Source organism: Lynx canadensis, chromosome B4 (genome assembly GCF_007474595.2).
Source record: "Lynx canadensis isolate LIC74 chromosome B4, mLynCan4.pri.v2, whole genome shotgun sequence".
Classification (NCBI taxonomy): domain Eukaryota; kingdom Metazoa; phylum Chordata; class Mammalia; order Carnivora; family Felidae; genus Lynx; species Lynx canadensis.
The window spans coordinates 52,065,793-52,084,255 of NC_044309.1; the positions used below are offsets into that span (position 1 = coordinate 52,065,793).

Consider the following 18,463-nt stretch of genomic DNA (forward strand, 5'->3'; position numbering starts at 1 on the left):
CTACTAAAGCAGTGCAATGACACTTTGTGGTAGCTTTAATCATTTAACAACATGTAGCATTTCAGCTGTTTCTTCTAAATTGTTTCTGTGGATAGTTTTATATCTCTGATCAGTCAAGTGAGATTTGTTGCTTACATAGTTATTTGGATCACTGTGTTCATTTAATTCTATCTTGATTCTTTCTGGAAAAAAAAAATTGAATAAGCTCATTTGATCTTGTTTAAATAAAGCAGATAGTCTAGGTTTTGGAGTAAAGTGTGTGGCTCCAGATTTATTCCTCTCATCTTTTAATGTTTAGCAGACTAACTACATACTTCTTACTCTTTTCCTTTACTTCACTGTATGCCGAAAGAGTCTTTGTTTTTCTTTGTTCTTCAGTTATGTGATAGGAAACTGTCACAGGCATTTTTACATGGAAATTAAGAATGTTTCCTTCACAGAAGTCTCTACCTCAGCCTCTTTTTCTACTTTGATACAGCTACTACTGCTGTCCTTCTTTGTCTTGTCAGCCCATGCATTAAGCTGAGCACTCAGTGTTCATATGTTGGATACCAGTTCCTGATTGACATCTTTATTTCATTTCTCAGAAACAGGCAGATTGAACGACTATAAAGATAAAAACCCACAGGGGTGCCTGGGTGGCCCAGTCGGTTAAGCATCCGACTCTTGATTACTGCTCAGGTCATGATCTCATGGTTGGTGAGTTTGAGCCCCACATCAGTATCCGAGTGCTGACAGTGGAGCCTGGTCAGGATTCATATTCTCTTTCTCTCTCTGTCTCTCTCTCTCTCTCTTCCCCTCCCCCATTCACACACACTCTCACTCAAAATAAATAAATAAACTTAAAAAAAAAAAAAGGGCAGGGGCACCTGGGTAGCTCAGTTAGTTAAAGGTCTGACTCTTGATTTCAGCTTAGGTCATGATCTCATGGTTCATGAGATCAAGCCCTGCACCCAGCTGTATGCTGACAGTGCAAAGTCTACTTGGGATTCTCTCTCCCTCTCTGCTCCTCCCCCCACCGCACACACACGCGTGCGCACTCGCTCTCTCTCTCTCTCTCTCTCTCAAAATAAATAAATAAGCATTTTTTAAAAAAATAAAAATGCACTTTCCAGTTACATAGGCTTTCCTCAACCCAAACATTTACATTTTAACTCTGAAACTTGAGATGAAAAGCTAAAGGGAAATACCGTTTGAATCGTTTGTAAATCTTGTATGTTTGTGTGTAGACGTCTATAAGGATTAAACAAAATGCCTTAACAGCGGCACCTTTTGAAGACTAAAGGAGTTGTTAACACAAAGGGGAAATGCTAGGACATGAACATTTCTATTAATTTTGTGGCTGGTTGTTCTGGAACATTCTTTATTTAATTGAAGTATAATCGACAAACAATACTTTCAGGTGTACATCATAATGATTTGATATTTTTTATATATTATGAAATGATCCCCATAATAAGACTAGTTACCATCTGTCACCATACAAAGTTATTACAAGTGTCACTGACTGTGTTCCCTATGCTGTATGTTCTATCCCCACGACTTATTTATTTTGTACCTAGAATTTGATACCTCTTAATCCTCTTCAACTATTTCACCTACCCTTTAATCCCTCCTGCCTCTGGTAACCAAAAGTTTGTTCCCTGTTATCTTTGAGTCTTTCTGTTTTGTTATGTTTGTTCACTTGTTTTGTTTTTTAGGCTCCATCATATAGTCATACAATATTTGTCTTTCTCTTTCAGACTTAGAACACTTGGTGTAATAGCCTCCAGGTCTCTCCATGTTGTCGCAAGATTTCATTTTCTTTTTTATGGCTGAGTTACATTCCAGTGTGTGTGTGTCTGTCAGTCTGTCTTTGTCTGTCTACTACATCTGCTTTATCCGTTCATCTATCACCGGACACTTTGGGTGCTTCCGTATCTGGCTATTATAAATAATGCTGCAGTGGGAGTGCATATATCACTTTGAATTAGTGTTTTCTTCTTTAAATAAGAAGTGGATTTGCTGCCTTGTTTGGTAGTTCAATTTTTATGGAACCTTCTTGAATAAGAGGTATGAATTGTAGTAAATGGGAATTGCTAGGGAATTGGGCATGGACAAGGACAGCAAAGGGGCATGACAAGGTGCTTCATTTCTTACCTCCTTTCCTTCCCATACACCGTTTCCCTTGTTTTAATTTTCAAAGGAAAATGGCAGTGTTGGGAGGAAATTTTAATAGTTACATTTTTTTTAAGATTGAATTATATTTTTCTTAAGTCAGTCATTTCTGTAACTCTGTGTGTGAGACAAGTCTTGCTTGCTTTGAAAGTTGCCAGTAATGATCTCTGTAGGAACTACTTAACTTTCTTTCTTTTTCTTTTACAGATCCCATGTATCTATTTAAAATGATCCTATCATTTTCAATCAGGCAGCCCATCCAAACATGCGGACCTATTATTTCTGCACTGATACAGGAAAGGAAATGGAGTTGTGGATGAAAGCCATGTTAGATGCTGCCCTAGTACAGACAGAACCCGTGAAAAGGTAAAAGCTTGTAGGGAAAATAACTGTGATTTCCACTTACATTTTATTCCATGCCCTGCAAGTATATTGTTATCATAGTGCATATCATTTTATTACTCATGATACGAAATCATTTCTTCCTCAGAAAGCAAGGATTAATTCATGTTCTGTATTAAATTAATATACCTTTAGTTAATTTGAGATACCACCTGTGTTTTTATTCCCCATTTCCTCTTTATTCATTTTCACCTATCAGTGTACTGAGGTGAATCCAGAATCCTAACATTCAAACTGAATATTCTTTCTTCTTACAGAATTACCTTTAATTTCCGGTAAGTACGTTTTTAATTGTTATCTTAAAACTACACGAGACTGTTTCAAAGCCTAAATCTTAGAAAACAATTTATATTCATGAAGTTAATTTTATTGTGTTTTTATGCTATGTTGTATGTTTTTGAAGTTTAATAAATAGAAATAAAAAATTTTGATGAGTTTCATTTCTTCAGCATTTCCTGGTTAATTCTGATGGTTTTATGATGAATGTCTCCAGAAAATAACTCAGCAAGCATTTAGATTATTTTTAAATATGTCTACTTTTTTATAAATTCTACCTTCTTTCTTTTGAAACTTCAATATTCAGATTCCTTGAGAGTACAAATATGTACTATTAAAATTGACCTGTGATTTTTTCTGTTTGAACATCTGAATCATTTTAATAATCAACTATATGAAGAACTAGTGAGAGGAAATCTGTTTATAAAACTACTTAAATAGCAGCTGAATAATATGCTTTAAAAAAAATTGTATTCCTGTAATTTGAAGAAAGATCTGTGACACCATTAAGTTTTTTTCCAGTCAGTTACAGTTGAGCATATGTCTCATACAAGAAAGATGCTTCCTTGCAAGTTTATTCTCTTTTTCTCTCTTCTCAGGGATTTAGGGTACTGTTATAATATAAACCTTTTCGTTTTGGTGGTGGGGGAGGGTTAGTGTACACATTAGTAAAGTCTTTTGATTTGTTGGTTAAAAGACTGAAATTGATGTATATATTTGTGGTTTGTTTTTTTTTTTTTTAATATCAAGTCCAAATCAACTTAACCAATCACTAGTAATTACAGCTAGGAAAAGTAAGAAGAGAAAAAGGAAGGCCCAGGATTAAATTCTAGGACACCTATTTAAAAAAAAACCAAAAAAAACTCAACCATCTGCGTATTCTATGTGACAAGCTAATAAAAGGAAAATTGCTTTTGGAATCTCATGTGTAAAAATTACCTGATGGGGATTGCCTGGCCAGCTCAGTCGGTGAAGCATGGGACTCTTGATCCCAGGGCCATGAGTTCGAGCCCCATGTATGGTATAGCATTCACTTAAAAAAAAATTACCCAAATGGCCATAAAATTGAGGTGATTAGCACTAATAGGTAGAGGAATTGTGTAGGTGAAAAGAATTAATTAAAAGGATTAAGACAATTTTAACATCAGAGTAAAATTTTTAAGGAGTTATTTAGAATAAAGAAATCAGCATCATAGTTTACATATTTGATTTCCAGATAGTCTCATAATATATGTTGTCCTTATCTCAGAATTTCAACTTCCATTTTCTTTTCTTGTATTTTCCACTCTAAAAACTGATAATTACTCATAATTTAGGGTGATAAAAATAATAGTCAATATTTTGGTTGGACTTCTAACAACTTATTAGTTGATTATGTGCCTGTAACAATGTTTAGCAGGTTGTATTGATATAATTTACTCAGCCAGAATTTTTTTTTTTTTAATGTTTGTTTATTTTTGAGAGAGAGCATGAGCCAGGGGCGGGGCGGGGGGGGGGCAGAGAATCCCAAGTGGGCTCTGTGCTGACAGCAGAGAGCCCGAAGCAGGGCTCAAATCCACAGACCACAAGATCACACTGAGCTGAAGTCTGATGCCTAACCCCACATAGGAAGCCCTAGCCAGAAATTCTTGGAAACCACCTTTGTGCCCAGCCTGATGTTGGTCACCATTATCCTCTAGAAATTATGCTTTTTATTCTACTGCTAGCTGTTGGCATTTTTAGCCCGCCTTGTTAGCCTTACTTAATATTTCAAACTGAAGGAACCTAATTATTATAATATTTCATAAGTAGAGGGAGATTTTGTGTGCTTGGTTTTAAGGTAATGGGCTCTCTTTCCTGTATGGCCAAAATACTTACAAATATTTATTGGAACCTATCATAAGAGATAAAACATCCAGCTTTTAACTAGGTAGTTAATTTCTTCTAAATTCATTTGTTCCATTCGAAAAGTCAGTATATATGTCTTTTTGTTACATGTCTTAAATGATAAGTCTTTGGAAAAATGAAGATAAAAAAGGCAATGCTGTTCTACTTTAAAATAATAGGCAACTAAATCTAAAAACTTTTTTCAGATATTTGATATTCAATATTAAACCCACCCCCTCACTCCTAGAATTTAGTAAAGGTCAGTGTGCTTTTAGTGTAAATCTTCTCACACTTTTATCTTTTAAGATAAAGAAGCTCCATAGCATATCTTAATAAACTTCCCCAGTGTCTAATATTGCTTCCAATCTAGAAGCTATGGGTTATATCCAACCTAAATATGTGGATAGCTTATAAATTTACTCTAAGAAAATAGTCACATTTCTTTTCATTTTTTTTTTTTTACATTCACTAATTGTATTCTAAACTCTGTCTATAGCTAAGTATGTATGGGTTATGTATTTCCTACTCATCACCAAAACTGGCAGCAATATCACACTTGGGATCTGATAGGAACATTATTATATACGGAAATGTAGAAGGTTGGCCAGTTCCTGAAAGGCCTCCCAGCTTGGCATGATCTTGGCAATTTCATGCAGGTTCAGACACTCAGCTTGGTCTTGTCAGAGTCTGGAGGTGATTGGTTTCAGAGAAGCTGACTCTCTTCAGAAAGTCCTAGATATAACAACTGGAATGGTGAGCAATAAAACTGTCCGGTGGCCCAGCAATGTACTGTTAAGCAGCACATTCTTCCAGTGGGGAGATGGATATGGGATGCCAGATTCTAATCCAGAATTGCTTGATAAGACAGAATGATAATAGTAATAAAGTCTGTGGCAGCCACTGAAATATTAATCTGGTCCTCAACAATCCTGTAGTCCTGGTGCTACAGTTATCCCCACAGTAAATTTCTACACCTTGTCCAAAAACATAGCTAGTAAGAGATAGAGCTTATAGCAGTCTGGCTGTAAGAGTTCTTCACCAAAAGTCAGGTCCTCTTGAATACAAACATAGAGTTAGTAAGTCATATGGTTCAGATCTTGGACAGCATCAGACTGTAATTTCTTGGTGCAGCCATTTCCACAAACCAGATTCATGTTTGTCTCAAGATGAGTTAACCCTCCTGGCTGGAAGCCACATTATGTATTTCAAATGACTAGCTGCTGTGGTCCTTTACGTGTGGATTTTGAGGTTTTACTGTCAAAGGGCAATCTTAATTTGCTTTATTTCCAGATTTCTTATGGGGACACTCATCACTTCTTATCCTCCAGTGCTTTATACACCATACATTTTATGTTTTCTTCCCCTCCCACTTTTGTATTTATGCATTTTGGTGTTGTGCTTGAATTTTCATATCATAACGTTGGGGGTTTGTACAGACTTGTTTTCTGTGACCCTTTCAGGTTTTTCCATAAAGTCAAAGGTAATTTTACATTTTTCCTAGATTGAATCCAAGAAATGACATGCACATTATTTCATCTGATTTACTATGATTTTCTTCTCTGATTTCAGAGTGGACAAGATTACATCTGAAAATGCCCCAACTAAGGAAATCAATAACTTTCCCAACCATAGAGTGCTAATTAAACCAGAGGTCCAAAATAACCAGAAAAACAAAGAAATAAGCAAAAATGAAGAAAAAAAGGCATTGGAAGCTGAAAAATACGGATTTCAGAAGGATGGTCAAGATAGACCTTTAACAAAAATTAACAGTGTGAAGTTGAATTCTCTGCCATCTGAATATGAGAGCGGGTCAACATGTCCAGCTCAGACTGGACACTATAGACCAGTCAACGTGAACAGTTCAGAGAACAAAACTGTCAATGTCAGCCTAGCAGATCTTAGAGGTGGAAACCACCCAAATACTGGGCCCTTACACACAGAGGCTGATCGAGTCATACAGAGGACAAACTCAATGCAACAGTTGGAACAGTGGATTAAAATCCAGAAGGGGAGGGGTCATGAAGAAGAAACCAGGGGGTAAGTATCTTGTCATAACATGTCCTGAACCCACGTTTCTTTCATACTATGTTGGTGAAGATTGGTTTCTGAGACACCTGTTGAAAAGTATTAGTTTAAATTGTGTTTTAGACATTATAGCTTCATTTCAATCTTTTCTTCATGGTAATCAGACGTAACTGTTTTTTCTCTGTTTCTCATTATGCTATCCAGATTTCTCACAGAGGTCCTTCCCTGGTAGAGAAGAAAGTTAGATAAACAAGTGCAATACACTGTTACAAAATGAAGGCAAGAACAGGGTGCTTACAAAAACAGGTTTCAGGGACACCCAACCCAACCTAGGGGTCCAGGAAAACTGTTCTGCAGGAAATGAAATACGAGCTGAGTTGTAAAGGGTGGCAGGCTGATAATTGGCTTAGATATGCAAAACTGCAGAGTTGACAGAGCTGGAATCCAGGCTTAGGTACAACCTCTGTGATGATGCATGAGAACCAAGGCTGGAGAGATAAGCCAGAAGAGATGTTTTCAGATTTGGTGTTTCAGAAAGATCACTCCCACCGAAGAATCTGGAGAATGAATTAGAGAAAGTTCAAACACTACTGGAGTAAGTGAAATGAGGAGAGAGAGGGGATGTATTTAAGTTGGGATTGACAAGACTAGTTGAGTGCTTGGATGTGCTTGATTGCAAACTAGTCTCAGTCTGATAGGGGAAAATCAAGCATGACACCTGCTTTTAGGACTCTGGTCATCAGGGATTGTCTGGTGCCTTTTACTGCATGGTAAAGATTTGGGAAGAGAGAAAGTAATGAATAATTGGACAGGTTCAATTTGAGGCGGCCTGTATGTAGTCTGTAGCTCCAAAGAGAAATCTGGACTTGAGTAAGTTTTGGGGCATCATCATCGTATCAAAAGCGCTTAAAGATAAGGATGAAAATAGATAAGTTCATTCAGCTGGAAGCTAGATAAAATAAAGATTCTACAGGAAAACCTGAAAGAAAATTTACATTTAAGGGAAAAAGAATTGAGGGACCCGCAAAGGAGATGAAAAATAAAGGCCAGAGGAGATGGAAGAAAAGTGGGCCCCTACAATGGGAAACAGTGTTCTGTCATTAGGCCAGAATTTGGTGATGCAAAACCTAAAAAAGACTTTAATGTGCTTGTGGGCAGAAAAATTACCTGAAGAGTTATTGTGACTCTTACCTCTCAGTAGTAGAAAACCAAAAACCAATGACATTAATGATGTTTTGGTTAAGTGAAGATTAACTTAACAGTTCTTCCAGTTTGCTCAGTTGTCATGGCTGATGTCTGCAGCTGTCAGCCAAAGTCTCTCTCCTTTCAGGAGCAGCTCAAAGGCCTGGGTACACTTGGCCTCATCTTTTGTTATCTCAACCAGCACTGCAAAACACTCTTGCAGTGTGTTGTTCACTTCCATTTTCTTTTTCTCCACCCTCAGTGCTCACTTTTCTGATTTTCCCAAGGAAAGGTTGTGAGAAATATTTGCTATTTCAAAAATAAAGTTTGATTAGACAGAAGGAAAACCAGAGTTAATTCTGGGGGGGATAAATGAACGGATGTTTGGTAGTACTTAAGGTAACCATTTTCAAGGAAACAATAATAAAAATGCCAGCCAGAAAATTTTCTGAATCTCTACCCAGAAAATTAAACCTCACTTCTTAATGAAATCACTTCTCCTCAATGATTCTATACTTTCTTACAGTTGAACCTGTATAATTAAAGTGGTTTGACAAACATCTGGAAGTTAGGGTTTTCTTAATTGTTGAGCGTAAATAATATTTTCCAAGAACTTTTAGGTCTCTGGATAGGTATAATTAACACACATAAAGGCTTTCTGTGTGACTTTTTTCTTTTGAAAGCAGACTTACAGCTTCTGAAGGTATTTTGAGCTAAGATTTTCTCTGCCTTGCCTCTCCAACTTTGGAGTCACTGGCTAGAGTCTACTTTGGGTCATTGAGTGAGATATACCACCTACATTATTATATGAACTTTATATTTTAAAAAAATAGGATGTTTTATAATACAATAATTTTTATTGGTGGAAAGAAGCATAAGGGTTATTCATAGTATAATTCATTTTGTAAAACTTTGTGGAAGCCTTGCTATTATTATTAAAGTTCTGATAGAAAGAAAAGGGGTTTAATATTTAGTCAAATAGTAGATCCCTGCATCTGTGAACAGAGCTTTAAAGTTTCTTTGTGAGTGGCAGGCACTGTTAAGATGCATGGTGCCTTAATCCATTGTTCTGCATGGCAGAATCACAGGGACAGGGTTTTCATGGTGTTTGACAGGCAGCTGCTAGTGAATGGAGCACCAAACCTGATGAAGGAGCTTACAGTGTTCATTTCTTAAGCTTTCACTTAAAAGTAAATCACACTTTGCTTAATTTGAATTTCTTTGGGGAAAACCACTGAAGGAAACCCGTTTTTGAAAAACAGGTCTCAAAATGCTAGAAAGTATATGTGGTAAAAATAAATTTACTTGAAAATAACCTAACTTTGTATTAAAATTCTTCAAAAGTGGTTCCAAAGATGGCAGAAGAGCCTTTTAAACTTTGTAGTCATTAATTAGCCAAGCTCAGTAGGGAAATAGCATACTGTTAATGATCATAGGATAGGTTAATGGCTCCAGTTGAATATACATGTCTACAGGAGCGTCCAGCTCACGTATTGTGAATGCTTCAGAGCACTGATGGAGGGTTTTGGTGTAATAGACTTTCTGAGCTGGAACTCAAACATTAGTTTATGGGCAGTTTTTATTGTGTTTTAAATTAAAAATATATGTCCATTCGTTATATGGTTAGAAATAGTTTTTTCCCACATTTCCAAACTAGATACAAAGTTAACATTTATATTTTCGGTATGTGCTTCTATGGTATAGTTCACTGCTTAGTACAGAGCTTTTTGCATATTAAAGTCTCTATAATAGTTCTTGAATTTGCGAATGACCAAATCAAGGTATATTGGGGTAAATTGCTTTAGTACTAGGACAGAAGTTCTAGGATAGTGTCTATTTCTGTGACTGACTTGCTTCCTAGCTGATAGCTGTGGGGTTGCCAACTCTGAACTTCTTCCAGTTTCTAGCTTTGTTGTTAACAGAGAAGGTAGGGATAGGAAGGGAGACCAAGCAGGGGGGGAAAAATAGGAAATATTTGTGGCAAGAAAGCAGCAAAGAATAGAAGAACCTTTATACTGGTTGTATCAGAGTACTGGGTACCTTTTTTCTTCACACCAGCCCCAAAGACCTCCAGTGGTTAGCCTCACTGCAGCAGTTCCTGTTGGGGTGTGAGGGGCATGTTCAATTTTAAGCAAGCCTGTTGTAAGTAAAGACATTGAAAAGCTGAAGAACAACCAGCGTGATGAAGGAAATTTAGTTTAGGGGGAATGGTTAAAGGAAATAGAAATATTTCGAATATATAAGACATGGAGTCTAGAACTGTAAGATGGCTTTATGATCACATCATCTCATAGATGAGAAAACCAAATCTCCCAAAGTTTCAGTTTGCTAGATTTGGGTAGCATATGAAGGACTCTAGTAGCATTTTAAGATTATGCCCTTCCAGGTGTATTTTTATTTTTAATTAAAGAGTAAAGTTTTTAAAATAATTTTCGTGGTTTGGGGGAAATTTTTTTACATAGAAGGATTGTTTTGCTTCTTCATTAAATCCAAAAGTCTAGGAATCATTGGCATAATGAAAAGAGTGCTGCTTAAGGGAGAGCTCACATGCCACTCCTAGTGGGCTCACTAACTTCCTTTAACCCACATATTAAAAGGAGCATGAGGGACACCTGGCTGGCTCAGCTGGAAGAGCCTGTGATTCTTGATCTCAGGGTCATGAGTACAAGCCTCACTTTGGGTATAGAGATCACTTTAAAGAGGAGAAAACATTAAGAGAAGTATGCGCTCTTGGTCTTTTCCACACACCACCCCCACCAAAACAAAACAAAAACACCATGCTCTCTAACATTCTCTGAGTCCCAGAAGATGTAATTCATCCAAGGTCTCCTTATACATAAGTAGGAGAGCAAGAATCTTGGCCCTCCTGACTCTTGATCAGCTGCTTTTTCCCACTTTATTATTTTGTCATATTTTTCACAGCATTATCCCCTCTGTGGGTGCTTTAAGCCACAAAAAAGTGTATTTAACTTGAGACTTCCTCTGGTGTTTTTGTAAAGGTAACATAATTTTACTGCCCTAGTAGGCACAAATTATGCAGGGATTTTTATTATCACCATTCCTCTTAGCTCAAACGCACCCAATTCATTACACCTAATCATCACAATGAAATCTTTTTTTACTACGGTACGTTAGTGTTTACACATTGTCACTGACAACAGTCTTGGGTCAAACAGCTCTGACATCCAGCTTATCAGCCAAGGATTCCCAGATGGTGAAAGAGTGTGGTCAGGTAATTTACGCATTAAGTCTTCTACCCTTTCTGGCCTATGTCATCACCACCTTTTTTGACATTTTAACACCCAGTAGGAGGCAGCAAAATAGTATGCAATCATGCGTGCACAATTGCAAACTACACTCTATGTTGAAAATACAGTGCACAGAAGAAATGTGTTAATGTTGAAAGAAGAGGTTGGAAAACCTGGGTGTATGGGGTCCCAACTCCCCCACATTTAGTTGATTGAATTACATTTTATATTAGAATATAGATTTATGCCACGTGTAGATGCTAGCAAGATGAATACTTATAATATTGATCTTTTAAATCTTGATTTTATTGTGGTTATTGTTATTAAAAAGATTGTGTTTGCATTTAGAATTTGAATTTTAATTGCACCTTATTCCTACCTCTGAAGATAATGGGGGAACACAAATCCTAACTTTTTAAGAAACTTTTTTAGATAATGTATCTGACCTAGCATGAGGTTAGCAAAGGATAGTAAAACTGTTTTTATCACAGAGCCTTTTTTAAAAATTGTAAACTAAAATTCTACTTTATTCTCTCATTTTAGGAAACATTAGGAAATCTGTGCTTAGTAATATGCCTTATGTATCCATGCCCCACAATATAGCATTTTAAAAGAACTTTATTTTAGATGCTTAATATACATGAGAATTTATAGATTGCTTTAAAAAGCCTGCCACAAATGTTTATACCAAGGTGGAATATTCATTTCCATGCTAGAAACATGTAAAACTCCTGAGATTTGCAGTTGTGTATCTGAATATTACCACGTTTAAGTGTTTTGCCTTTAAATAGTTAAATTTCGAGCTTTAGCTTCCAGTCACTTTTATTTTTCAAATTAAGAAAAGATATCAAGGAGAGTTTTCTCTTCAAACCACAAATGTACTGATGCGCTTCTTCCCAGAAAATAGTCCTGCTTTCTGAAAGAAACATTGTAATAGAGGAGTCACATATACCTGCAGGGATTCATTTCCTGTGTTCTTGCTCTATAGGACAACTCAAACCCTTAGTATTCCATTCCTACTTACCTTATGAAAAGAGCCTAGAAGTTTGTTTATATAAAAACAAGCTACAGAGACAAACTTAAGATTAGATCTTGGATATTCTTACAAATAAATATTTTTCCTTTTTTAACCAAACTGCACGTTGTGTGGAGTTAACAGTCTTTTATGTAAATAACAAAGATACTTTTTACTTAATGTAGTAAAGTCATCAAATTGAATTTCATAGAAAGGTCGAAATATGTTTGTTAATATTTTATACCCTGTGTAATATTTTGATCAACTTTTTAAAAGTAAGTCCCAAGATATACTTTACTTACCGGCAGGAAAAAAAAAATTTTACTCTAATTTAGAATCTGGAAAACAACTCTTTTCTTCGTTTTTATATTTCAATTTTTTTTTTTTTTTTAATTTTAGAGTCATTTCATACCAAACGTTACCAAGAAATATGCCAAGCCACAGAGCCCAGGTTATGGCCCGCTATCCAGAAGGTTACAGAACACTCCCCAGAAACAGCAAGACCCGGCCTGAAAGCATCTGCAGTGTAACCCCTTCCACTCGTGACAAAACAGTAGGGCCTGGAGCAGAAGAGAAACGGAGATCAATGAGAGATGACACGATGTGGCAGCTTTACGAATGGCAGCAGCGTCAGTTTTATAATAAGCAGAGCACCCTCCCTCGTCACGGTACTTTGACCAGTCCTAAAACCATGGTTAATATTTCTGATCAGACAATGCACTCTATTCCCACATCACCTTCCCATGGGTCAATAGCTGCTTATCAGGGATACTCCCCTCAACGAACATACAGATCGGAAGTGTCTTCGCCAATTCAGAGAGGAGATGTGACGATAGACCGCAGGCACAGGGCCCATCACCCTAAGGTAACATATCTGCTAATCTTGTGTTAACTACTACTTTACGGATATTGTGTTTTATTTCTGTCCACCTATTCTTTTTTCTTAATGTGAGAGACAAAAAAATAGGTAGGCAAGACAGCTCCTTTGTTTTAAAAATTAAGGAAGAATATGGGACGCCTGGGTGGCTCAGTTGTTTAAGCGTCCGATTCTTGGTTTCAGTTCAGGTCATGATCTCACAGTTTGTGAGTTTGAGCCCCGCCATCGGTCTCTGTGCTGACAGTGCAGAGCCTGCTTGGGATTCTCTCTCTCTGCCCCTCCCCCTGGCAGGCATTTTCTCTCTCTCTCTCTCTCTCAAAAAAAAAAAATAAATAAATAAACTTTTTAAAAAAATCATAAATGTCTTTTTTAAAAAATTAAAATTAAAAAAGAATAATCTCTAGTATCAAAATCTCACATATAAAAACCTAAGCTTGCAACACATCATCTTTCGAGAGCACAAAAATATTTATTTTGAGCAGATGTGTTATGCATTCTTCTATGCTCCATAGCCTATGTCATCAGCTTTCCATGTAGGTTAAGACCACTTGCATTTTTATTGGCTCTTCACACACTTGAAAATTCTGTTCCTGTCCTCTTCCAGCAGCATACCTGTATTCTTGCATCAGGTTCATCCTGCACTTTGCTAAGATAAAAGTGCTGACCTCAGGGCGCCTGTGTAGCTCAGTTGGTTAGGCATTCGACTCTTGGTATAGGCTTAGGTCAGGATCTTATGGTTCATGAGACCATGAGATTGAGCCCCACTGTTAGCACAGAGCATGCTTGGGATTCTCTCTCCCTTTTTCTGCCCCTCCCCCCATCCACTCTCTCACTCTTACTCTTGGTTTCTCTTAAAATAAATAAACTTTTTTTTTTTTTTTAAGAAAAGTGCTAATCTCTTCTAACCAGCTGCATATGTGGCTTATTGAAATCATCTCCTTATGTACCCAATTTAATATTAGGATAACAATGCATGGTGGCATATATACTTTTTAAAAATTAAGATACACATAGAGATCATGTTTTAATTTGTACATGAAGTTGGTTTAAGCATTGCTTAGTAGACTATTTGGAGTTAATTCAAATAATTAGCTTTTGTGTTGGTTAGCTTTTTATAATACTAAAGCACATGTTTTGATCATTCAGCCTGTATGCAGCCAGTTGTTTAATGTCTATCCTAAAATGAAAAGGAATTTTTCTGTCATTTTCTTTTTAATTCTAAAGAACTTCTTACTTTACACCATTTTAAAATGTACCTTTTCTTATCCCTCTGACAGACTGAATCCTTCAGTTATAACATTGCATAAAGTATATGTTTGATATAAATAAGGTGTATGTTTTCCATAAATAAGCATTAGTTAGAAATGAATAAGTCAGTCAGGAATTTTTCTTCTTGGAGGAAGCTTTAGTTTGCCTCACCAAAAAAGGCTCACGTTGAACTCCATCATAACGGAGTTCAGTGTTTTGTCACTTTGTACATCCAACAACTAAATCATCTTTGATTTAAAAAAAAAAATGGTAACAATATTTAAGAGAAATCTGATTCAATAGTGTGTGGTTGAAACATGTTCTCCTGGGAATTAGCATTTTTTATTATTTTTGACCTAAATGTATCATCTGTTTCAAAAACAAATATAAAATGAATGTATACTCTCTGTCTAGTTCCTAATCAACTACTGGTCTACTCCTCTTCCCAAAAAACTTCTTAAACATTGCCAAAATTTTCTTTCAAACTCTCCTGTCATTTTTCTTGATGTGATCATTGGTTCCCAAAGTATGTCCGTGGACCCCTGTGGGGTTCCCATGACCCTTGCAAGGAGTCTAGTCTGTAAGCTCAAAACTATTTTTATAATGGCAATAATAAGACATCATTCATTGCATTACCATTTTCTGAGTGCAAAAGCAACGATGGGTACTGGCACATTAGCGTAAATCAGGGGGGCAGCTCCCAACTGTGAATTTTTAAATTCACTTAAAAATCCCTTTGATGAAGCAATAAAAGATAATTTTATTCAATCTTGACCTTTCATTATACATCATTTTCATAGTGTGTGCGATGAAATGGGAAATGGTGCATAAAGCATTTCTCTTGCTTACCAAACTACTAACATCAAGGTTGATTCAGAAAAAGATACGTGTGATTGAGTTGCAAGCTGAACTAGCTCCTTTTTTCCTGAAACACCATTTTTACTTGAAAGGATGAATGACAGACACTGTACGGTTGTTCACACTCAGTATTTGACAGACACTTCTCAGAGTGAAATGCTATCCTGTCACTTCCAGGAAAACAACCAACAGTATTTGTCACTGATGACAAATTTGAGCTTTCAAGCAAAAATTAGAATTTTGGAAATGTTGTATCTGCCACTGTGAGCTTGACAGCTTTCTGGTGCTTAAAGATAAGCAGTATTAACAAATGTGTGTTACTGGTATTGTATACTGATATGTGTCAACATCTGCAGAATTCACCGAACCAGCACTTTCCACATGACCAGTGTTTGCTATTACAAAATCAGAGATGGGTAAAAAATTCATTTAAAGTGTAAAGACCGGGCATACCTCATTCTTGTGTGCTTCACTTTAGTGCACTTTGTAGGTACCGCATTTTCTACAGATTTAAAGTTTGCTCCCATTCTGTGTCATGCAAGTCTGTCAGCACAATTTTTCCCACAGCATTTGCTCACTTCTGTCTCTGTCATGTTTTGGTAATTCTCACATTATTTCAAACCATTCTTTTACTGTTATATTTGTTATGGGGATCTGTCATCAGTGATTACAATTCACTGAAAGCTCAGATGATGGTTAGCATTTCTTGCAGTAAAGTATCTTTTAATTAAGGTATATATATATATATATATATATATATATATATATATATATTTAGACATAATGCCTTTGCACATTTAATAGCAGCATAGTGCAAACATAACTTGTACATGCAATGGGAACCCAAAAAATTCATTTGACTCGCTTGATTGCATAATTCACTTAATTGTAGTAGTCAGGAACTGAACTCACGGTATCTCCTAGGTATGCCTGTAAAGTAATAGGTGTTAATGTGAAAAGGTCATTGATACAGTTTCAGATAACATTTGCAACTAACTTTTAATATCTACTTTCATTAGCACTAATAACAAATTTTAAATGATACTTTATAATGTAAATTTAAGATTTCTCATCATTGACATTGACCACAGAATTTATATTGTACCTTTATTTTCCTAGCATGTCTATGTGCCTGACAGAAGGTCAATGCCAGCTGGCCTGACTTTACAGTCTGTTAGTCCCCAGAGCCTCCAAGGCAAAACGGTGAGTTCAGTATTTTTATTTATCATATCATGTTTTATTTATGTGCTACACATGATAGCACATATCTTACAGAGCATTTAAGTTTGAATTCAGAGAGGTTCCTCCCAAAGAAAAACCGTTGCTACTTTTGTGAAAGAGAGCTCATCAGAAGAGTTTGGGATCGTGCAGCCACTTCTCTATCTGACTAGAGAAATCTCCCAAAATGTCATATTGCCTAAATATGAGATTATATTTTCAGGGCTTATTGTATAACCTGGGTGGGTTTCTTTACTTCATTGGATGTGGATTACCTCCTTCTTTTTTTTTTTTTTTTTTAAGTTTGTTTATTTTGAGAGAGAAAGGGAGCACACAAGTGGGAAGGGACTGAGAGAGAGAGTCCCAAGCAGGCCCTGCACTGTCAGGGCAGAGCCCAACATGGGGTCTCGAACCCACGAACCGTGAGGTTATGACCCAAGCCGAAATTAAGAGTCAGATGCTCAATTGACTGAGCCACCCATGTGGTCCGATTCCCTCATTCTTAAAACAGAAGTTGGAGTTGTTGATTAGTGGAACAAATCTAGCAAGCAACCGTGTGTAGTCACAGTATGGGCCTATTAAGAAGTCTCTCCTGGGGCGCCTGGGTGGCGCAATCGGTTAAGCGTCCGACTTCAGCCAGGTCACGATCTCGCGGTCCGTGAGTTCAAGCCCCGCGTCAGGCTCTGGGCTGATGGTTCAGAGCCTGGAGCCTGTTTCCGATTCTGTGTCTCCCTCTCTCTCTCTGCCCCTCCCCCGTTCATGCTCTGTCTCTCTCTGTCCGAAAATAAATAAACGTTGGAAAAAAAAAAAAAAAAAGAAGTCTCTCCTAGGGGACACTTGAGTGGCTTAGTCAGTTAAGCATCCGAATCTTGATTTCAGCTCAGGTCCTGATCTCACAGTTAGTGGGATCCAGCCCCACATCAGGCTCTTTGCTGGCAGCATGGAGCCTGCTTGGGATTCTCTCTCTCCCTCTCTCTCTACCCCTCCCCCACATTCATTCTCTCTCTCAGATAAATAAAATTTAAAAATTAAAAAAAGTTTCTCCCATAAATTTTTGCATAGATTAACTACTTTAGAGAGGAAAAACCTGATTTACATATTTATGCAGAGAGAGACTATAAAAATACTAGGTGCAAGCAAGTACTTACCATTACCATTTCATTGTCAGTATTATGTTCAAATTGGGAAGGAGTTTTATTACCAGGACACTGTTATTCTTCACATTAAATAGAAAAGATGACTTTCATTACTTCATTTTATTTTAATGGCATTGTTTTATCTGTGCATTAATATCAGTAGGTAGTCTCAGTTCCTGTGAAGATGTGATTTGAGTAGGTAGTCTCAGTTCCTGTGAAGATGTGTTCATTTAAAATTCTCTTCCTGCAGGAATCAAAACAAATTCATCTTATGTGTTTTGCAGATGTTGTTTTATTTCATCTCTGAGTCTTTTACATGCTAAGATATAAGACAGGTGTCCTGGCTTTAAGCTGTTTCCAGCTTATTTATTAAAGGTTATAAATATTGCTTGAGTAAAACTGAAAACTTTTAAATGTTGTAATTTTTAAATATTAGATTGGTGATCTGCCAAGAAACATTTATCGTAAGATAATGCTAAGTATCGTCTTACGAATTTTTATCTTCTGCCTTGCTCCCTCTAGTGGATAGTTAGGATAAAATGTACTTATCACCTTTGTGGGTCAAAAAATGTACCCGTTTTTATTTTGCCTCAAAATTCAAATATGTAGCAAACTTACTGGAATCTTTCATCCTTTTGAAAATGTCTTAATCTTTTTAACTCAGTAAATAATAAACTAGAGTTTCAAAATTCCTTCTTTTGATATTTTTTTCAAATACCACTCTGGGTCTTAGACTGTCTGAATCCCTTACACGACCCTACCTTCTCCTTGGCAAGATCTCAAGAGCTTGATATGGTGGTCATAAGACCTGGGCTCTCCCATAGTCACGAGGTCACCAGATGTGGTTGGCATCAGAACAAAAGCAGTTATTCTTCTCCTGTCGTGAAATTTCTTCCTTAAGTCACACACATACACATTCTTTTACTCTTTAATATAAAAGAGCATTGTCTCATCT

At 36.6% G+C, this 18,463-nt stretch overlaps 1 protein-coding gene across 1 annotated transcript in view; it reads left to right on the plus strand.

Annotated features, from left to right (window-relative positions):
* Nucleotides 1-18,463, plus strand: part of PLEKHA5 (pleckstrin homology domain containing A5) — a 235,118-nt gene that overhangs the window by 158,067 nt on the left and 58,588 nt on the right. The window contains 4 exon segments of the mRNA XM_030321879.1: nt 2,408-2,523; nt 6,271-6,738; nt 12,571-13,036; nt 16,274-16,357. Of these exon segments, the coding sequence (XP_030177739.1) occupies nt 2,408-2,523; nt 6,271-6,738; nt 12,571-13,036; nt 16,274-16,357 (1,134 nt within the window).